This window comes from Caloenas nicobarica, chromosome 1 (assembly GCF_036013445.1).
Source record: "Caloenas nicobarica isolate bCalNic1 chromosome 1, bCalNic1.hap1, whole genome shotgun sequence".
Lineage (NCBI taxonomy): Eukaryota > Metazoa > Chordata > Aves > Columbiformes > Columbidae > Caloenas > Caloenas nicobarica.
Genome location: NC_088245.1, coordinates 7,825,635 through 7,848,520, shown reverse-complemented (window position 1 = coordinate 7,848,520; position 22,886 = coordinate 7,825,635). Strand labels below are relative to the sequence as shown.

The 22,886-nt window shown below is 43.1% G+C and overlaps 1 protein-coding gene across 4 annotated transcripts in view; it reads left to right on the top strand.

Moving 5' to 3' along the window:
• The first annotated feature begins 476 nt into the window (after positions 1-476).
• The window catches only part of BEND7 (BEN domain containing 7), a 47,724-nt gene continuing 25,314 nt past the window's right edge, over positions 477-22,886 (top strand). For 2 of the 4 annotated variants that reach the window (XM_065626661.1, XM_065626660.1), the window contains exons 1-4: positions 477-780; positions 4,583-4,666; positions 14,863-15,162; positions 21,075-21,197. In XM_065626661.1, coding sequence (XP_065482733.1) covers positions 720-780; positions 4,583-4,666; positions 14,863-15,162; positions 21,075-21,197 — 568 coding nt within the window. In that variant the 5' untranslated portion in view covers positions 477-719. The remainder of the gene's footprint in view (positions 781-4,582; positions 4,667-14,862; positions 15,163-21,074; positions 21,198-22,886) is intronic. The other 2 variants (XM_065626662.1, XM_065626663.1) reach the window with 2 other exon arrangements.

Below are 22,886 nucleotides of genomic sequence, written 5' to 3'. Positions count from 1 at the left end.
CCGCTCCCTCACGGCCGGGCACCCCCGCTGCTCGCCCGGGGAGCCGCAGCGGCGTCCCGGGGGGCGGGCAGGGGAACGTGTGGCGGCGGCAGGGCACGGCACCGGGAGCGCCGAGTGCCCGTGAGGTGGGCGGGAGGGGTGTGCGGGGAGCGGCGGGGGGCGGAAGCGGCGGGAGGGGGGGACACAAAATGGCGCTGCCCTCTCAGCCCCTCTCCCTCCAACCCGCCCCCCCCGCCCCGCCATCACCGCCGCCCGGCCGCCCCGTCCCCGCGGCGTGTCGTGGTGGCGACGGGCCGGCCCCGGGGTGGCTGCTTACGGCCGGGGCTTGGCGGAACCGCCGCGGGGGAGCGCCGGGCTGCGCGCCGCCTTCCCCAGCAGGTGGCACCGGGGTCCCGGAGCCGGCGGCGAGCCATTGCGGGCCGCCCTTCGCCGCCGGGGCCGCGGCCGCGCAGCCGGCGCGGGGGGGGGGAAGGCGGCGGCGCTGGGCGGCATCGCCCCCGCGGGGCATCCCCCGCTTTCCCCTCAAACTTTGGGGCGGGAGGTGACGGGGGAGCCAACTTGTCCCGGATCCTTTTATTCAGCCGCCGCCTCCCCAACCCCCGCGTGTTTTTTTGGTGGGTTTTTTTGGTTTTGCTTTTTTTTTGTTTGGTTTTTTTTTTTTTTTTTGCTGATTAAAGAGACGGACCTTGGTCCTGCCACCGCTCCTTCCTGCCCGCAGCATGGAGTTCACCCAGAGGAAGAGAAGCAGGAAATCCCAGAGCTTTAAACTGATCAACGAAGGTAAGGGCGGCGGGGGCTTTGTTCCCTGGCCGGGGGCAGCCCCGAGTTTTGCCCCGGGGGGATCGGGGGGTTACGAAACGCCCGGGCTGCCGCTCCCCCCGGCCGCTTCTCCCTCCCCGGCTCTGTTATTTAACTCCGCAATCCTCCGCTTCAACTCCCCGAAACCATTGCACGCCTTTTATTTATTTCTTTTATCCCCCCCTTTCCTCTTTTTTCTTTTTTTTTTTTTAATGTGTGTTTCATGTTGTTGCAAAGCCCTCCTTTAGAAAGGTGGACCTATTATTTTTTTTTTTCCAGGCAGATCTTGCACAAAATAAAGTTGGGTCGTGTTTCGTGGTAAATCCTCCTTGGGTTGGGGGGAGAAACAAGGAAAATCGGGAAGTGAGCAGAAAATAATGACACTTGAGCAGCAACGGACCTTCTTAGTATTCAACTCCTGTGGATTTATTGTGTTTTGGGTGGGTTTTTTTTTTTTCCTCCCCTTGGCTGCATACATCCGCGTATTTCAAAGGAGAGCTAGATAGAGGTTGCTTTATTAAAAATCCACGCAGCTAATTAATTGTCCGTGGGCAGGGGAGAGCCGCTGGCATGTAACTTGTTCGTTCAGGGTGTGTTTGCTGTTGGAAAAGAGGATATTTGGAAAGGGATCGTGGGGAGAAATATTTGGATTCATGTCAGGGAAGAAGCACAGCTCTCTGTTTCAGTCTTGTTGTTGGGTTTTTTTAATTAGAAAAAAAGACACAGGCGCTACTGGGCATTTTAACAGGTGGATTTCCCAACCACAGGGATTTATTTTGCTGGGTGTTTTACCCCTTCTCTGGCCCGATGAGATCTTTTTGCCCTGATGGATTTGACTTGAGATCTCTTTTCCTTTTGTGTTTCCAAGTGTTGGCCGGGAATATCTCCATGAAAAACCCTGTGTGTGTCCTGCATGGCAAGTTCAAGGCAGGTGACTGCTTGGGTGTAATGTCACACTTGGGAAATGGGGGACACACACATGCGAGTGTTACGACTCGCTGGCTGGAGAGCGATGTCTTCACAGGCTCTTGGCAAAATCACGTCCCACGCGAAGAAATTTAAAGATGGAAATAAACTCCTTTGGTAGGAATAGTAAATTAGTGACTACTGTATCGTTGTAGGGGGGGTCTGGTTCCCCGCACCTACTCCCTGTTTAAAAACTAGAGGGGCAGTGACTTGTCAGACTTGTCTGAGACGTTGCATGTCTGTATGCATTAGCAAACCTATGGAGGGGTTTGATTTTTGTGGAGAGCAGCTTTGGTTTGTGGGATTTTGATATCGAACATGCTCCCAGCTTGGAGGCAGAGTTAGTGCGGGACTGGGCTGGAGCCTGGGGGCGGGGGGTGAAAGTGAAACATGTGGAAAAGCAAAACTGAAATTGAGGACTCGGTTTTATTTCTGTCCTAATGGAGCTGTAGAAAGAATATGTGTGCTATCAGAAATAGATGACTGTTTTGCACATTCTCGGTTCCCGTTCTTACAGGCTTAGGTGTGCCTCACTGTATAAGGCAATCTATTTAACCTTGTTTTAATAGGTAAATTCAGTTATGATGGTACATTATGGGTAATTCTTATTTTATCTGGGTTCTCTTTTTGGACCTGGAAAGTCAAATAGAAAACTACACTGAAAACACATCCTAGAGATAAAATTTTATCTTTGTACTTTGAGAGTGGAGGAGATGAAAATCACGTTTTGCGTGTGTGTCTGCACTGGCATACTCTTCTTCTATCACAGTTGATTAGAAAGATAATTATGTATAAATAGTTGTCTCTTGTAATTGGCCTTTGCCTCTTGCTTGGAGTCATTCCATAATGTCACAGTTTAGTGTTTACTGTTGTGAAATTGATATGGATTTTGCAGTGCCTGGACTGTAACATCCAAGGCAGAAGAAGGAAAGCGAAGAGAAACGTGTGCACTCTGTCGATTTGTTGGTAACACACCATCTGTTAGTGATGCATGCCCACACAGTGCTTATTCTGTCCCCCAAAAAACTTCAGAGCACCTTATCGAGATGATCAATAATCGAGAGGAAATCCACTCCTGCACTAAAATCCAGCCGCCTTGGGGGTGAAATGTGGTGACTTTAAGGCAGCAACTGTAGATCAGAAGAATGTTGTGAGCAGCTGGATGTACAGAGGGAAGTGCCTAGAGAAGAAACCACATGTAATGTATATATCTAAGGACTGTGAGTCTGCAAGTCATTTAATTCCTGGTCTCCACATACTCCCAGCAGGTCTCAGACGCACTTGGGAGGATGGAAACGCAGAGTGTGGTGGGTTGACATTGGCTGGACACCTGGTGCCCACCAAGCCGCTCCATCACTCCCCTCCTCAACAGGACATCTGATGACCACAGAAGGCAGTCGGCACAAATCCCGTAGTTTTAGCCTTGTGAAAGGAGCCTTTGCATCCTCAACTTTGTATCTCAAACTTCACCTTTAACCATTTCGCTTGCTGGGCGTGCTCAAAAGGCAGATGAACCCTTTTTGTAGCATCTCGTCACTGACCTCTCCAACTCCCTGTTGTGGGGGTTTTTTTTGCCCTCATTTTCTTTCCAGGCCCTTGTCTTTCTTTTGCGTTGCTGTGTTAGGCTTGATTCTAGTTTACTTACTGGGTTGTTCCTCCTCTTGTGCCCTCGAGACAGTCATGCTGTACAAATAAACAGCACATAACAAAAAAAGTTTGGCTTCCAGGAGACCTTTCTGATCCTGTGGTTTTTTTGTCAGAGGTGCAGGTGTGCTGCTCGTGGGAGGAGGAGCAGCTTGTGCCACCCTCTGTTTCTGTTCTGCCTTTTAAGTGAATTCCCCAAAGTGCTTTTCCGTGAATTAATCTCTACCCCGCTTTTTGTGAGGCAAGTAAACATAAAAACCAGTTTATGGAGGGAGTAGCTGAGAGTGTTGGGAACTGGGAGGGCATTAAGGAGTTAGGTGGGGAGGTGGCTGTTTCTAGACACTGAATATATTGTTCAGTCTTGAGCGATTTGCCGAAGGACAAAGTGTGTGCCAGTAGCAGAGTCAGAAATAGCATCCAGGAGAGCTGCCTGTAGACATTTTTTTTCCTTGGACTTACTATTCCCTCTGTACACACATGTAAACAAAGCTCTGGTTTTACTGAACACCTGCCTGGGATTACAGCAGAAACCTTTGCAAAAAATATTATTTTATTTGAAATAGAAATTCAATGGTGAATTTTTTTTATTTGTATTTTTTTTATCGCATAATGTCTCTGAATAAGAGATGCTAATGTTTATTCTTAGTCATCACAGATGTAGGTTTCTATAGGTGAACATCCTAAGGTGTCCCTGATCCTCCTTTCTGCAAAATTCAGAGGCCAGTGACACCAAGATGAGTCAGTATAGCGGAACAATGCAGCCCTAATGTACGTTGTTGATGTTCTGATTGATTTCAAGTTTGAAAGTTTCCCCTTAGTCTCTGAGAAGGTAAAGTTTTCATTATAAATCAGCTTTCCATCTGTAAAGCAAGAAGCCAGATAATTGGCATCTGGTGGGATAATTTGCTGTGAAAATGAACACCGTAATTTAGGGCAGGCGTAGCTATTCCTTAAAATCTGTGAAATACTTGAGCTGAGTCTCTCCTGTGTGAGCAAAGTTTTTTTAAGAGGTGCTGATACGAGCACGTTTTCTGTGGTTAATTTCATGTACATGTACATGAAATAAACTACAGATATATTGATAAATTATGTAGTAAAACCGTAGCAATGTGTTCAGTGTTCATTTTTTCCAGATCACTTGAGTTCTAATTTTTTTTATCGTTTTTCATTCCAGATTACCATCATGAGATATATAAGATCTCTGACTGCAGCAATGATGTTAATGGGGAGACCAAAGAAACACAACCAGTTTTTTTAGGTATGTGCTTGTGTTGATTAATTGCTGAGCAATATAGCGTGGCCATTTGCAATTAGGGAGGAAAAAATCTCTGTGCAAGCACAGGAAACGCCTGCCATTGTTTAATATGACGTTCTTTTCAAGACCCTTTTATCCTACGAATTGCCAATATATCCTTTATTAACACTGCTAAAAGTTGTAATTTCAGACATAAATGTTTATTAGTGTCTACACACAGTGCTAATTATCACTCAGTCAGAGAGCCAGATGCTGACTCTGCAGTTTTGCAGCTCTGTGCTCACCCCATTTACATTGCACATTCGCTGGCATGCTTCACTGGCAATAGTTTGTGTAATAGGGGTATTACATCTTTGACATCTGGATAACAGAAATTCAATTTCCAGGAAGCCGCTATTTGTTTGGTTTTGCTTCTGCCTTGGGTGGGATAGAGGATTAATGTGCTGTCTTAATGTAATGTCCTTTCACCTCTGTAGCCTGCCTGCTAATCTTACCATGGCAAAATTAAATTAAATCAACAGTTAAAAATGTGTAAAGAAAACAGAGAAGTAATATAGAGTCTGCAGCGTGATACCTACTGCAGCATGGTGGGACTGGTTATCAGTGAACCTTTATCTTTCCTGTCTGTGTGCTTTTTGTCCCATACAACTCCTCAGCTGCAGAGTGCTGCTTCTTTTCCTGCTTCCACCTCCCTCCTGTCGCATCTAGGACCTCACCTGGGTACTTGCACCTCTTGCCAGAAATTTGGTGGGCAAAATTCAGGGGAGTGAGGGTCAGGTTTTTGAGCTACAGTAATGACTCTTGCTTTATAAAGCGAATTCTTGGACACCTTGCTCATGGTTTTAAAAAAGCAGCGAGAAATATGGAGGTGTCTGCCTCTACTGAACTGCACCAGGAGCCTAAACCTTTTTATAGGGTGGTTTGAGGTTTCTGTAGTCTGTGCCCGTTGCCCCTTGGAACCAGCAAGAAGCATGGGTCCCGAGTGCATGAATTGGCACCTGATGTCAATCTGCACGCAAAGTACCTTTGTCTCATTAATTCCTAGTGCCACGTCCTCTTCTAGAGGTCAGCAGCAAATGGGAGAGAAAAGGAGGATGTCTTGGGCAGCGTGGAATCTTCTGATGATTGGAATATTTACACAGCGGTGAGAGCTGCGTTAAATTCCTTCTCAGCTTCTCACCGTTAGGATTTTGAGCAAATATTTCTTACCTACGCCCATTTCCAGGGAAAAGCAAAGGTGGCTGCTGCGCTTTGTGTTTGGATTTCGTGTTCTGTAAGCACTTTTGGTGAAGTCTGATAAACCTGATGGATTGAGCTCCACCAGAGGTTTACTTTGAATGATTTCTCTTCCAACCCTAAGTCATATAAAGCTTTGGCAGGAGTTGAGCATCTACTTGCTTAAGCCAGGGTGATTCTAAGAACATGCAGGAGTCTGTGCTTTGACATCTCTGCTGTGTGTCAGACCAGTTGATTTTGATTTTTGGATTGGCTGTATTGTCTTTGGGTTTGGTTTGGAGGGGATTTTGAGCATGGCCAGCTTTTCATTGTGACTGAATGTGCTCTGGCATTTAAGTGCCTCAAGTTCACCTATTTCAAGAGCCCGTCTGAATGTAACCCTTAAGAATATGAGTTGTATCAAGGATCTTCCTTACCAGGCACTGAAGCACAGAGCTGCAGTCCTGAGAGCCCACCTTCTGTTGCTGTGGAAAGAAAAAGGTGCTGTTTCCTCATGTTGTCCAACTTTCAGGTTTCCTCAAAGCATGTTGGTTTTGACAAGACTGAATGACATAGGACCAGGCAAGATTTGTAGATGAGGCATTTTTATTTTTTTTTCCCTTGCGGGGGGTTGGTTCAATTCAGTATGTTACTCAGAGCTCACAAAGCGTCCTCCACTGTATTTTCAAGAGGCTACTTTGGTGTCCACTTCTGTGCAGATTCCTAGTGACCAAGGCTCTGATCTGAGATGTAGGGAAAGTGTCAGGGACTGAACTCAACTGAAAGCACTTAAAATCAGAGCTCCCACCTTTCTTCAGGGATCCGAGATGAGTGGCATTTGGCATTCCAGCTTTCCTTTAAAAAATTTTGCATTGCATGGAGTAATTTTTCATTGTGCTTCAGGGATGGTAGGATCACAACACTTTCCCGAGCTCAGTATTCTGTCCACTAATAAGGAGTCTCAGGGTATAATCGCTGCTTCACTTTTTTCGCTGTTTTATGCTAAAATTCATCCCAGAAGGATGTTCACTTCAACTTGTTGGTTTAGAGTCAAGTTCTCCAGTTTAGGTGTTTGGATTAATCCGCGGGGCTCAGCTGTTGAAACCTCAGTGTGGTGCAGCTTTTAGTATTTGAGCGGATGCTGAGATACATCGTTGAAACTGTTACCTTCAGAAAAGGTGAAATGTTAATTCCATTGTATGAATGAGCAGAGCCTTATCAGGACTAGGATGTGTGTGTGTGTTTCGCTTACGCAGTTGAGAGCAGTGAACTCAAACTGAAGAGGTGCACTGTCGAAGAGGGGGACTTCTAGGGTAGATGAGTAAATCAGAAGAATCCAGTTTGTTTAACATGCAGATGAATTAGGGATCAAATGTCTGGAAAGACCTGTTGAACCTGGATGGTATTTTTTGCGGCAGCACAGGTGGGCAAAATGTGGCTTTGTGTCAACATAGGCTGCAAATTGGAGGAAGCTTCAGCACAATTAAATGAACATGGTACTGGACATGACCTCTGGTTGTGATAGTATAAAGCCCAACTGCTTTTCGAACGGATCTTGGGAAGCGTAGGAAAGTTGCTGGTGTGATGCAGCAGAGGGGTTTGCAAAATTCGGGGGGGAAATATCACTACAGAGTTTTGCAGATGAGGTCTGGCATCTCTTTTGTTCTGAAGGAAAGGGCTTAGTTATCTGATATCAAGAGAGACTGCTCAACCTGAAAAGGAGGAGGCAGCCCCAAGTGAAGTGCTTAAACCTTGAGTATGGACAAGATTTAAGACAGACGTGACTTCAACTTTTACCAGTTATCAGCATAAACCTTCTGTCCCAGGACTTCTAGCCCAAACAGAGGGGACTGTACAACCAGATCTTGTGGACAGCGCTGGTTAAACCTCGCTTGTCTATAAAAAAGTGTCTCTTGCATACACCACATTGTTGGGGTTTTTTTGTTTGTTTTTGGTTTTTTTTTTCCCAGCCTTAATATTTTATTATCATCACTAAAAAAAGCTGAAATATAATATACCTCCAGACTGAGTGTTTTTACAATGCTTTCAACTTGAAATTCAGACTCTACGTTTGAAAGGTTAATGTAGAAAACTAATTATATTATCCTGGTAACCAAATGTGTGATGAGACATTTGTCTGTGTAATTAACGGTGAAGAACTTTTATAGTTTCATAAAATTGAATGCCGCGCACAGTGTGCTTGGAGCATTTGTTTTGAAGAGATGTCCAAAACAGAGATGTTTATGACTGATATAAAGTGGAACTGAAATGTACTGTAATGCAGGTGTCTGTGCGTTTTACGGCATTTCACATTGTTGAAATGGAAGGCAGCAGATTAATAACTTCGCTATGTCATGGTAAAAATAAATAATGTGTTCTTGGAGCAGGGGAGCGATGCATAAGTTACTCACTAATTTTGAGAATTTATTCTGTCCCAGAAATTATATCCTTTGCGATTTATTCACAGAGAAAAAGTTGACTTAACACGAGTCTGTGAGGTTACTTGTTACTTTTAATAGACTTATATTGATAGTTGCACTAGTAGCTTCTGTAATTAGGATGGCATAGGGGTTTATTTTATATATCTTTGTTCTCCAGTGATCTAACTTCATAAAGCAATTCCCTTTGGGGCTGAAGCATGATCTTGACCTGGGATATTTCCAAGAACTGGGGAAAGTTGTTACATATCTATTATTGTTTTTTAAAATTCTGTGACCCAGTTAATATATACATTTATTGAATAGTTGCTCTCTTGTACTTTCCTGAGTGATTTAGCTGTTGCAGTGTGGCCTGAAACTGTGTTACTTTATGCTTCTGTATCTGTTCCTGTTGAGTGTTTTGAAACTGTTTCACCAAGCTCTTCAGAAGAGTTATTTTGTGGTGGTGGTGGCCGGTGCACCTGAGCTGATCCAGCTTCCAGAGAAATAACCCCAAATCCAGAATGGTCCCAGGGCCTGATCCTGGTTTTGATGCTGCAAATTGCTTTGCTGGCATTCATGTTTGTGGGGAGGAACAACCCCAGGCACCAGTACAGGTTGGGGCGGACCTACTGGAAAGCAGCTCTGCAGAGAAGGACTTGGGAGTTCTGGTCGACAACAGGTTGGCCATGAGTTAACAGTGTGGCCTTGTGGCCAAGAAGGCCAACAGTACCTGGAATATGTTAGGAAAAGTGTGACCAGCAGGTCGGGGGAGGTTGTTCTCCTCCTCTGCTCTGCCCTGGTGAGGCCGCATCTGGAGTTGTGTGTCCAGTTCTGGGCTCCCCAGTTTAAGAACGACAAGGAATTACTGGAGGGAGTCCAGTGGCAGGCTATGAAGATGATGAGGGGTCTGGAACATCTTTCTTATGAAGAGAGACTGAGAGAGCTGGGGCTGTTCAGCCTGGAGAAGAAAAGCTGAGAGGGGATCTCATCAATGTTTATAAATATCTTAAGAGTGAGTGTCAAGAGGATGGACCAGACTCTTTTCAGTAGTGCTCAATGATAGGGTGAGGGGCAATGGGCACAGATTGAAGCACAGGAGGTTCCATCTGAATATGAGGAGAAACTTCTTTCCTTTGAGGTGCCAGAGCCCTGGACCAGGCTGCCCAGAGAGGTTGTGGAGTCTCCTTCTCTGGAGACATTCAAAGCCCACCTGGACACATTCCTGTATGATCTGCTCTGGTGAACCTGCTTTAGCAGGTGGGTTGGACTGGATGATCTCCAGAGGTCCCTTCCAACCCCAACCATTCTGTGATTCTATGATGCTTATCAACTTTCTGTGTCTCATTGACAGGGTTGTCAATCAACCCGTGTACTCCCAAGCTTGGTTCGGGAGTACGGAGGCTAATTTGAGGGCGACGCAGTTTTCCTGCAGGTATAATCTTAGTGCTTTGCGTGGTGACGGGAGGATAGTTAAGTGCTTTTAAGTGACGCTTTAGAGCACTGCTGAGATACCTCACCTAAGACAGCTTAAATGTCCCTCTGTGCTAGCTCATGGCAGTCAAAGTCCCCGGCTCATAACTCATGTTTCTTGTGTGACCGTCTGGCATCGTCCGTGACCGCTGCTCTCCCTGCTGACTTGGGGTTTAGGTTTTTAATTTGCAGAGCGTGTTGTTGCCTGTGTTACTCGTTCAATATAGTTTCTTATACGCCAGCAAAGACTGGAGATCACTTATTTGAGAAATGCGTGCTTACTCCATCAGTTTAGCCACACAGATGGCCCATTCAAATTATCCACAGAGCAGTCACAACTCGCCATGTGATTTAGGAAACCTTTGATCCAATAAGGAATCACGCACATGGCTCCTCTGTCTTCCCCATGCTGACCTTCATAATTTTCTGGTTTAGGACCACTTGAGGTATGACATTTCAGCGGCAAAAATATCTTGAGCTTTGAAAGTTGCTGTTTGATGTGGGTATAGCTTTTGCTTAGCTCCTTTCTGGGATAACTGCCCTTTAAGGAAATACTTGAATACCATGTAACATTCAAAAAGGTGTTTTGGTGAGTTCAGCAGGTGTGTGCCGTGCGCACATGTGCCTCCCGATTCCCTGAGCTGCTCCGAATTACCCCTTATAAAACCTTCCAACACGGCAGCTGAGTTTTGCTGACCCTCCTCCAGGAAGGGCAGCATTCGAGTGGTGTCTAATAAACCAGCATTTAATATATTTGATAATATAACCCCCTTGCAATTATTTATTCTTTTTTTATTGAGCTTTCGAGCCGTATGCTTCGACTTCCACTTTTTCTCACCTCTGGAGATTTGTTTCCTCACAAACCAGGCTCATGTTGGCAGCTCACATGTTCTGTCTCGCTGTCTGTCGCTGCCATTCCCTACCCTCCCGATGGCTTCTGAGCTCAGCCACCGATTTCAGCCTCGTGTGACACAAAAGTGGAAAACTGAGATACAACGTACCTTCAGCAGGCAACCTGGTGGAGGAAAAAGCCCTGTTTATAGAGCCCAGAAATGAAAGGTTTCTGTAGGAGTTTCATCTGCCAAAACACAGCACAACATAAAATTAGACACTGATTCATAGAAAATCAAACTGTATTTAAAAAGTCAACTACTCATGAATATTTCCCAAAACGTATGAGAAATATAAATGTTAAAAATAAAGAAATTAATTGTAAAATATTGGGCCAAGACAACAATATGGTTTTTTGTTTGTATAAATCAAAGGAAGAAAGCATCAAATACAGGTGATTGTCCAACCTTTATTTCCTCATTTATACACTTTAAAGCATGTATATTAATTACAGGTGTGTTTACCTGTTCTCTAATACTGGAATAAAATAAACATTTTAACAAAAGGGTATGGTTGCTTATAATTTTATCATTCTTTGTAGCACTATTTGACAAATAATTAGGAAAAGCATGTTAACATGTTTGTAGGCAGTGTGCTGTATTTCTATGAAGTTTAATCAGTGTAGTAGTGAAAAGATGGTCACGCATATGGGGCAAAGAATGGAATTAATGAATTATCAATAATATTTTGTTAACAGGAGTTGTTTACAGGTCTGTTCCTTCAGACAGTTGCACACTTGGCACGTTAGATACTACTTAATCCTAGGACGGTTCTGGTTTACATTTGTGCATTTTAAATTTTTTAGAGTTTTACAACTTTCAGAGCAGGAGATTTTTATACTGTGCACACTTGCAGGAAGGAAAAAGACTGAAATGAATTTTGGGGAAATTAGTTTTTATGCATATTTGATGTAGTATTTTTGAAAGGGCTTTGTTTTGCCTTTTTTCGTTTTATAAGATTACAGTCAGGCCATGTGGAAAAAATAGGTTGTATATAAGGGGCCGTCACAGAAACAACTGTAATAGTAATTTTTTAAAAAATTGTTAATACATTTCTGTTATGACTATTATCATCTTTACATGTAAGTTCCTAAATAAGGCTATGGTTTGCCATGCTTAACTATTTTGAGTAGTGTTTTGTATTTTAGTGTTTTGCAAGTAAATCCATTGATTTCAGGTAAAACCAAAGGGGTTACGTGGGGAATCCAAATGGCAAAACCTGCAGCATCTCCTTGGGAGAGCTGGGGACCCCAGTATGTGTATGGGGTACAGGGAGAGGCTGAAATATGTACAACTCCTCTCAGGCCTCAACATCTACCTCAGGAGCCTTTTCACAGGTAATGCAGATTTTTATGTAATAAGCTTTATTTTTTTTGATGCTTTATTATACCATGCAGCATTTGAAAAGGAAGGCTGGCTCTTCCATAGGACAGAGTAGTTTGAGCTGTTTGGTTTTCTCTCTGTGCCTCATCTTCCTTTTTGTTTTGTTTTATTTTTAAATCGCATGGTTATTATGTGTGAAAATCATCAGCAGTGGAATAGCCAGTAACAAAACTCTTTATCTTTGGGCTCTAGAGCTAATAGCCAAATGAGATAACCAGGGAGCGAGAAGTTAGAGCTGTTCCTGTGGATTCAGACACTGTAACAACAGCTGCTCTCCACTGGTGTTGGGAAGGATGGTGCTGTCGCTGGCCAGTTACAAATTAAAAGCTGTAAAACATTGTAGTTGGGAAAGAAGAGATGTAAACTTGCACTGAAGACTAAGTCAAGCTGCATGCCTGTATGTTTTTCATGCCCTTTCTTACAAAACAGAAGACATATTTTGTAAAAGAAACAAAACAAAACCACCAAACAAAACAAACAAGATAAACCCCAAATAGTCCTGCCCTAAAAAAAAACAAAAAAAAAATCCCCCAATAAACAAGTTCACAAAGAGTGAATCTCCCAGTTTTAAGTAGAGAGCTACCCAAATGCAAAGACATATTTATGTAAGATGCAGGTTCAGGGTTTACTGTGACATAAATATAGATTTTTTTTTTTTTCTGTTTGGAAGTAAATATTCCCATGTCACTTAATAGGAAGGCCTCTGTATGAAGGAACAAGGGAGCAGAATCAAGACTGAATATGCTCAATTAATATTAATATTTTATGTAATTGGGGAAAGGAAATTTAATCTTTCCAACGTGTCACCCGACAAGCATGCAGTCGCTACGCCCGACAGGAGGAGGTGGGGGGAAGCTTTTTTTTTTGATATTCAGAGACATTTTGCTATTGAATACCAATCCAAATCGCCAACGTAAAACTCTGAGAGCCTGGTGTGGTGCTACATGGTACGAGGGTAAGGGATTGCTTCACGTTCTGGGGTCGTGGGTGCATTTAGAGCCTGGATACAGGCAGACACAGCAGAAACACAGCCTTGAGTGTACGGGTCTGAATATCTCGATAATTGGAGCCCAGTGGTACTTTGCGGCCTCTCGAGGTTGGGAACCGCAAACAGTCAACCCCTGGCTGGGCTGGGGCCAAGAAGAGTCATTTAAAAGGAATTGGTGCTGTGATTTGTTAGTTAAATTACACCCACATGCACAAATCTGCAGGCAAAATAAACACCGAGCAGAACTTCCTCACAAAGGGCTTTTCTCGCTGCTCTAGCTGGAGTGGAAGTGGTGGTAGAGTGTCGCCGTATGGGGTTGACAAATGATTTTTCTAAGTTTGGACTAGGGGATTTCTTGCAAACCGCCCACTCTCCTCGCCGGGTCAGGGTGGGCTGGAGCCAATTGGTGCCGGCCCAGGGAACCGCTGTGCCAGGCCAGGGCTGGAGCGGATCGTGCGGCTCCTCTCCCCTCCTGCTTATTCACCTCCTGGAGCAAAAACTCCTTTTTTTTTGGGTACTGCGCATCCCTGGGTACTTGCAGTGAGTCCCAGCCACCTTGAGCTTGGTTTGTGTTGGGGAGGGGATTGCTGCTCTCTTAGCTGTCTGGCTTAGCCAGCTGTCTAAGCCTACGCCTAAGTTTAGGCAACAGAATAGCGCTGTCGAGTTGATAAAATTGTTCCACATGCCTGGCATCAGCACACCTTGTTGAACCAGGTGCACGTTGCATCTTGGGTTGTTTTGGAGGATTGTTTGTTTATTTGTTTTTCCTGAAGTTCCCTTTGCACTCTCACTTTTCCACAAATAGGTTTATTTCAGGAAGCGAGAATGTAAATTGAATAGAGGGTACCAAATACTGCTGTATTAAGTACACTATAAAGGAAAGTTGATTCATCGGTTTCTTGATCTTCATTATTCCTTTTACTTAGGATGCTTGATTTTTCCATTACCAGTAAAAAAAATAGAAGCTTCTGATTTCAGAAGGGGCTATGAACACTTCATTATTACTAGTGAATTGTAAAGTATGCTTTAACGAGCAAAATAGCTACTATCTGCCCCAAACATATATATTCATTGTGCAATCAGCAGTTTTGTATGTAAAATTAATACTTAAATGGTGCCAGGAGTATTAAAGTGCATAATTGTTATTATTTAAATGCCCTGAATTTATTTGGAACAGTCACATTTTTCTTGTATATATTTTCATTTTGTTTTCATAATCTACATTTTTAAGACATCCAGCAGTTAGGCTATATAGAGTTACACACATATTAGCTGCTTTTTAATTTATTCCTGTATAATCCAGTATTATTAAATTCTGCGGGCTAAGGAACTGATCCTGTTCATTAAAATCAACAGATTCAGCGTTGCTCTGTGTGTGTGGTGCTTTTTGTGGGTTTTTTTTTCTTTGTAGGATCTATCTTTCAGCATATAGCAAACTGATGCAAAAGGTCTGATCCTTTAGGCTTTACATGGGAAAATATCCACTGATGTCGACGCCTGAATAGGATCAGTCTCTTAAAAGGAGAGTTTATTTCAAACTGCTCTAGCTATTATTATTTCCTTCTGGAGAAAAATAATCTTACTCATTGAAGCTTTAGAAAGGGCATCAAGAAAGCCAAGTTCAGCAGGTCTTTCAACCAGGAGATGTCAACCATCACTGCGTTAAAGCGCAGCCTGGTACACACCAATGACCGCTCAACCATCCCTTTTCTTTTTCATCTTTATTTATTTATTTTTGCGCTCCAGCTCTTATTGGCATCTAAAATCACTAATCTCTACCCATTACCATTTTTTGCTAATGTACAGTGATAACTGTGGCTCTGTTTTCATTAGGAGATGAAAGCCGGGAAATTAAAAAACAAATTACAGGGATGAGAAGATTACTGAATGACAGCACTGGAAGAATCTATCAACGGGTTGGCAAAGAAGGAGAAAAACTGAAGGAGGAGCCCCAAGATTTAGACTTAGCCTGGGCCCAGCGCCTGAATCCTCCTGCGGAGTCCCAGGCGAGCCTTCATCCTTCACAGAGCGGGGCATGGAATGAATTATCACCCCAATCTAGCCATTTTTCAGGGCAATACGGAACTCGATCCAAAACGTTCCAAAATCAAACGCGAACCGTGGCATCCAATGGTATGATCTGCATTAGATACTGAGAATAGTATAATACTTGATTTTTTTTTCTCTCTCCTTGTACTGTACTAAATTTCTGCCTTTGTTGTGATGATTTATTGTACCGCTGCACTGAAATCAGTTATAGTTCAGAGTCTACAAAATGAGCACATAGTTATCGCTTCGAAAAGGTGCGAAAGTGGGCACAGTGCATTCTGCTGCCATCTGTCTAAGCTTTTAAAACGTATTCATGGTGATAGGACGGAATTACTCAATGCTGTTACAAGGCTTAATTTCTATACGGTGCTTATTAAAACAACTTTAGCCATTGTTATTAAATTCATAGCTAATTAAATGTCAGCCTCTACCACTCCTCTTTGCAATGAGTAATGTAGCGCTGTTGTGACAGCACTTGCGGAGCAGGATTCTACTGACTTTGATGAGAGGATGGCGTCCACCTTATAACTGGCTGCTGAACTTCAGGTACAAAGTCCCATTACAGCCTTAGGCTTTTATTCCAATTGAACCATTGGAGAAAAGACATGACGGAGTCTACCTATGAAAAGCACGTGATAAAGCATGGGCCATCTTGCACTGGCAGATAATTCTGCCCTAAAGTAGATGACAGTGAGCCCTTAAAATGCTTTTCTCTTGTTGTTTTAAGTCCTAGAGAATTGAGGTTTTTCTGCCACATTGCTGAAGGTCTTCCTTAATGATGTAAATTCAATTAGGAAAGTTTTTCTTCCGATATTCAACCCTAAATTGAGAGGGGAGGATATATTAAAGATGTATCTCAGTTCTAAATTATGGAAAATAAAAAATTGTGAGATTGTGTATGAAAACACTATCAATTTCAACATGATTCTGAAGATATTCAAACTTCCCTGTTGGAGCATCTGCTGTGTGTCCTCCTCTAAAGGAAAACAAGTTCTCATAGCTTGTAACAGATTAAAAAAAACCCCAAAAAACCACAACAACCAACCAACCAACAAAATATTATTATTCTCAGCACTGTCCTTTAAGAAATACTGTCACTGCGCTAAAAAGCATACAGGTCCAGGTTTCACCAGATTAACTGTTTCTCTGTACAGACAGTAATTCACACAGAGGTACCAGATGACCTGGAGAAATATGTTGCATTTATTAATTTTATAATTCAAGAAATAGTTGTGGGCTTTTTTCTAAGATGCAGGTCCAGGGGGGAAAGGAAAACACTCAATGGGATTTAGCATCCAAGTCTAAAACTATGCTCTTAAAATCCCACCATAACAACCTTCTGAATGCGGAAGGACCCAAAATTCATCCCCCATCTCCTGCTTTGCCCTGCAAGTCCCAGGGCATTGGCAGGGACGGTTCTCTGCATGCCCAGAAGTGCCCAAGCCTGCGCAGCTTTGGTGCCTGGTTCCCAGATCCAGCAAGTAGGTGGAGCAGCATCTTTACCCCCTCAGGGGCCTGATTCAGCATGTGAGCTAAAACATGTTGACAGGATTTGGCCCTATATGCAAGAAAATGTCAGCATTTCCATTTTTTTTTAAGGTTCATCTGTTTTTTTGATCTCCTACAGGTTAGAGACAGTAGAAGGGTTGGGTTGAGCGACCTCCTGGGCTGGTCAGGAGGAATGTCCAAGCTCCCAGCTCTTGCAGAACTGCACCAGGAGGCACCTTCCACCCCTCCCTCTGCAGCTGTCCTGCTGCAGAAAGGAATTAAGTCTTAAGTTATTACATAAAGATGGCTGGAAGACCCTCTCTACTGGCCACCTTCGAAAAGACGATCTGCGTAGCTCTTTGGTTAGAGGTGTCTTCCTCCCTTGGGGTGTTGTGATACTGCTGGACAGTTTTGCTGCTTTGCCTCCAAAGCCTGGTATCTAGGAAAGGAAAACTTTTGATGTGTTTCTGGGCTCTGAAACCCCTTCTCACCTGGCATGTAGCTCTTCTGGGAGGCCACTGTAACATGCCTGATTCCCCCATCCCTTGCATTGGGACCCTGAACATTGAACCCAGTATTTTAGATGTTATCGAATCATTTTGTTTGGAAGAGACCCCTAAGATCATCGAGTCCAACCATCACCTAACACTAAACCATGTACCTAAGAGCCTCATCTAAATGCCTTTTAAACCCCTCCAGGGATGGTGACTCCACCACGGCCCTGGGCAGCCTATTCTAATGCCTGACAGCCCTTTCCATTAAGAAATGTTTCCTAATGTCCACTCTGAACCTTCCCTGGCGCAACTTGAGGCCATTTCCTCTCATCCTATTCAGAGGATGGACAAAGTCCTTGAAAGCTGGGTGTAGAAATGCTGAACAATAGCCCAAGGGAGATACTTCTCCTTTGTACTTACCGTGTTCTTTAAACTCATCAGAGCAAAACTGTTCAGGTAGGACATAAACTTACTACCTGGGGCTGTCAGGCCTGGGTCATCACTGGGGAGGTGTCCAGGCATCTGTAGTAGGCGGTCTGAGCCCAGAAACTCTCTGTCCTTTGTGGATAGATACCATACAGGAAGCCAAGATATATGTTGTAGGCTGTCTGAATTACTCAGTTTTGAATGTAATGGGCATCTAAGTCCATTTAACCAGCACAGTTATCTACTCACATGGTAAAGGTGGCTCAAGGAGAGGCTGGAATCAATATTTACTAGGTGCTGGTGTAGAAGACGGTAGTGAAAATGGTATTGGAAAAAAAAAAAAAAGCAAAGGAAAAGCAAATGCAGCAGTGATGCAGCAGCTGGATTGCTTTTCGCTTGTGTCAAGATCATTTTCAATGGATTGCACTTGCACGCTTTTCAAATGTAAACTTGTTGTAGCAATGTTACACCAGGTGGATTCACTCTCAGCAGATCCAGCTGCAAGAACCGCTGTCCTGGGCTACTTGCTGTTCACACAGAGGAAGCAACTACTGTATTTGTGTCGTCTCCTCCTCTCAGTCATACAAGGCGGTATCAAATTTGCCTGCTGGCTTCTTTCCAAAAGAGAGGGAGATGGCTCTTTAAAGATTCCTTCATAAAAATAAAAAGTCTACTCTCCTTTTGAAATTAAAAATTGATTTATAACAAGTTGAAAAGGGTCGCTTTTGTCCTCTAAAAATGATAAAGATAGTGCTTGGAACAATGACTGAGAACACTCTACAAGATGTTTCTTACAACACAGTAGCTGATCAGAAGAGGGAGGATAGAAAGAAAATAAAAAACCCCCATGAATATGTATGAAGTCAGTAGAACCCTGCTTTGATTTGAAATATTGGTGGTCTCTTTTCCCATTTCCAGCACCTACGGTAGATTTACATGGGTAATTTCTATCAATGCTAATGGGGATTATAATGTAAATCCCCCATGCCTCAATGGGAAAATAGACCCTCTGGTTTTCCATCAGGAGCCTGCGTGCTTTCATTAGGAATGTGTTATATTGCAACAGGAATGATGTACAGGTATTTACTGACACAATTTGTCCAAGTTTTCATGTGCAATTGACCACAATGTAGAGTCTTCGTTAAGAAGGAAACAAAAGCCACCAGCCCTGTCTCCCACCGTAGCCCTTCACATATTATTTCCAGGATCCCACTAGAATATTGGATTCTCATCAAGAGAGAGGATAGATGGGCCTTATCCCATGGAGCTTATTAGTTTAAAATAACTGAGAGCACTGGAGGAAGGATGTTCTTACTATGTATTTATCTTTTATTAATAAAACTCTGCTAATTTCCCAGGACTCCATTTGTGGGGTACCTGCTTGTCTTACTGAAAGGTAGGGAGTTATGCTGATGCTATTCAATTATAAGTAGTCTTGAACCTCATCTACTTACAAGTCTATCTTTAACAGATAGGTAAAGGGTATTGGTGGAGCCAAGTTGAAGGATTCCAAGTAATCTGCTGCAGAGCTAAAGATAACATTTTTTTTTTTCCCTGTGTACTTGTAACAATGGGCTAAACACTTTATGGACCATTGAAAAGATAAAATCCCATCTGTGCCCTAAGGAACTTTCAGTCTGAATAGACAGCGTACAAAGGAAGGGTGAGATCAAACTAGGCAGAGTCTTGCTGAGTCAGTAACCTGTTTTGTGTTTTAATTTGAGACTCTCAGCCTGTTTTTCAGGTGGCTTTTTACTTTTAAACAGTTGATGTAGTTACAGCGGAAGAAGCCAGTGGAACTATTGCATTCGCATTTGCTAGGTTTGCAGAGATTCTTAAATTACTCCATTTATCTTAATGCAGTATTAACAGTTTCTGTCCATGGATGATATTTTAAAATACAAAAATTTGTAATTGCGGTAGTGCGAACAGTCTAAATATCTGAGGAAAGGAGGAGAGCGACACCCAGAAGATGTCAGCAATCTTTAAGGGATACATCAGTTTAGTTTCAGAAGTAATTCACTGTTGGGAGAACGATGACCAGTTTGCTCAAGTCTGATAAATGTTACATCAGAGCCGAAGGACTCAGTGGAAGGAGGTAGAGAGCAAGAACTTGGGAAGGGAGATTTGAGGATGGAGGGACACGTTGGAAGAACTAGGAAAGGGTGGGAGTGAGCCAGATTTTCAGCCATTGCACATGAGGATTGAAGTCAGGGGATCTGTGTGGATCTGACAGCGGGGAGCGCCGATGAAAGAACACAAACCAAACCTGTTAATAAATGGGTCTGGCTCTAGAGGAAAGGGAAAGTAATAATGAAAAATGGGAGGATTTACGAGCGAAGATTAAATGAGTTGCTTATGTTCACTTTAGTAGGTAATGATTAAATGGCACCTGATAACTGTCAGGCTATGCAAGAAAAAGGGAAATACACTCTCTGAAGTCCACCACATGTGACACCAAGCGAGATGATTTTTGTTAGATCCATTTGTACCAATCTTCATAAAATGGTCATCCCTCCTCTTGCATACTTTGAGCAGTAAAATACCCATTGATTTAAATGACTGTAAGCACATTTTGAGATGAAGGAGGGTGCATCACTTTTGGCCTCAGTTTCAAGCAGATACTGCTAGGTGTTTTGTTGAATTTTGAAATTTTTATTTGTAGCGTTAAAGCATTTTAAACTAAAGCACAGGATACAACTATTCAGGTGAAGCTTGAAATCTCTCAGCTGTTGCAGCCTGTCCCAATTCAGGACCTACAATGCAAAACTTCTGGAAAGCAAGGCAGTAATAAAAGCACTGCTAAGGGCTAGAACTGGAAGTGTGTAAATTCAGTTAAACACTAGCAAGAATTACTAGAAAACAAGAACCTGTTGAACTACTATATTAATTTTCAAAAGGAAACTATGGAAAGCCCATCTCATAGGTCATGGGGCTGGAAAACATGCCATAGAAAACAATCCCACCCTAGCAAACATTAAGCAGATTTGAAAGCTTTCCTTGCTTGTGGTTCTTTTCCATCTTGTTTTGTTTTATTTTCCTTTTCCTCTGAATAGGGGGTTGTATTTTCATTCTCAATTCTTCACATGGTGAAGTATCACATGTAACGTTCAAGCAGTTCAAAAATTCTTAGGCCCTCATTTAATGTGCAGTATAAACCTTTATTACACAGACTCGTCATTCTTTGTAAGACTGTTCTGGGAGATGGGCTTTTTTGTGTGCGTGTGTGATAAAGCGAGTATGTTTATAATGAGGTTTGGTGCTATTGTTATTCAAGATGAACCAGGCTGACAATAGAGAGCCCTGCTGTGAAGAGCGCATTGTATTCACGCTCTGAGCAGCCTTCTCCAGCCCATGTAACTGCATTTCCAACTGTATATAATTGCACATACTAGTAATTGGATAAAACCTAGTGGCCCCTTCCTCTTCTAAGAAACCGTGTTGAAAATTATTTGCTTTCTTGCTTTGGATCTAATTTCATGATCAGGTATATAGATAATAGTTTCAAACGCCTGCTGGTAATTGTTGTTTGGGTGTTTTCGTGTGGGTTACATCGTCTCTCTCCCATTTCGTTCCTCTCTCTTTCAGGAGAAATCCCAATGGTGAATTCATCAGTTGGACCAAACTGCTGTACATGTAATTGCCAGTCAACCCTACAGGCTATTCTTCAAGAGCTCAAGACCATGCGGAAATTGATGCAGATTCAAGCAGGTACAACGACTGGTTCCGTATACGTATATCTATGACAAGGATCTAGTTAAAGATGATCCTGCTCATTACAGGGGAGTTGGACAAGATGATCTTTAGAGGTCTCTTCCAACCCAAACTATACTATGATTCTATGATTCTGTCATCCTATCATCTTCTTGTTAGGAGGAATGGTCTAGTAAGAAAGAAATCTATGTGGAGACTCAGGAGAACCTGCACTCTTGACACATCGTTCAAAGTCAAATTTTCACAGGCTTCTTGAAAATGTAATTTTTACTTCTCAGATCCTTACCTGTAACATGGGGTATATTCCTGTAGGAATCTTTTAAGGCTAAATTAAAAATAAATCTAATGTGCTTAGATACTCTAGTAGTGGGTGTCAATATGCCATAACCAACCCCAGTTTGTCTGCACAGTGTATTCATTCAGAGGTGCAAAATGCTGCCTCACCTGTTATCTGCTCACCAGTTCACTAATCTTTGGGGTAAAAAAACCATTGGAATGACACTTAAAGTTATTGTATAGCATTTCATTAGCATGGAGAGTGTCAGTCTCTTCTCCCAAGTAACAAGTGATAGCACAAGAGGAAACGGCCTCAAGTTGCACCAGGGAAGGTTCAGATTGGATATTAGGAAAAAGTTCTTTGCGGAAAGGGTCGTCAGGCATTGGAATAGGCTGCCCAGGAATGGTTGAGCCACCATCCCTGGAGGTGTTTAAAAGACACATAGATGAGGCTCTTAGGGACATGGTTTAGTGCCAGAGTTAGGTTACAGTTGAACCTGATGATCTTGAGGGTCTCCTCCAACCAAAATGATTCTATGATTCTATTCATTCAAAAATCTTTCAAGTTACAGCTCTGTGGTAGCCTCAGCTGAGCTAGCCGCTGCATGTTGTGGCCTCCACCCTTCTTCAGGCTGGTTTACCAATTCTTTTTACTGGCTGAACTAGCAATAATCTGTTCATTGGGGAAACTGTTGAATCTAGTCTTTTGCCAAGTTAGGAGCTGAAGCAGAACAGTGCAGAGCCCGAAGAGCACTAGAGTCAGCAAGTTAATGAGACCGTGGCAGCTAGGAGTTAGGTAGGTCATCGTAGGCTGCTGTGAAGCTGCAGCCTCTCTGCTTCCTAAAAAATTAGTGTTAATACTAATGAGGAGCTGGAGATGTTGGAGGTTTTGTCAGTTGAGTTGCCCATCCAGCGTGAGAGACAATGGGCACAGACTGAAGCAAAGGAGGTTCTATCTAAACATGAGAAGAAACTTCTTTACTTTGAGGTGCCAGAGCCCTGAACAGGCTGCCCAGGGAGGTTGTGGAGTCTCCTTCTCTGGAGACATTCAAACCCACCTGGACACATTCCTGTGTGATCTGCTCTGGTGAACCTGCTTTAGCAGGTGGGTTGGACTGGATGATCTCCAGAGGTCCCTTCCAACCCCAACCATCCTGTGATTCTGTGAGTGATGGGGAGTGGAGCTGTGGAGGCTTTTCACGGAGAGTGGCTGGATAAGAGCTCTGTAAGAAAAGGGAGTGCTGAGTAATTAACTGAAACATGGGTGGAGCGAAGGGCTGAGTAAACTCCTTGTCTCCACCACATGTAATGCTTGAGTGAGTGATGGGGAGAATCAGATATGTTTTATAATATCAGTTGAAAAACATAAAAATGCTCTTCTAAAAGTCATTGATTTACGAAGAGGCGCAC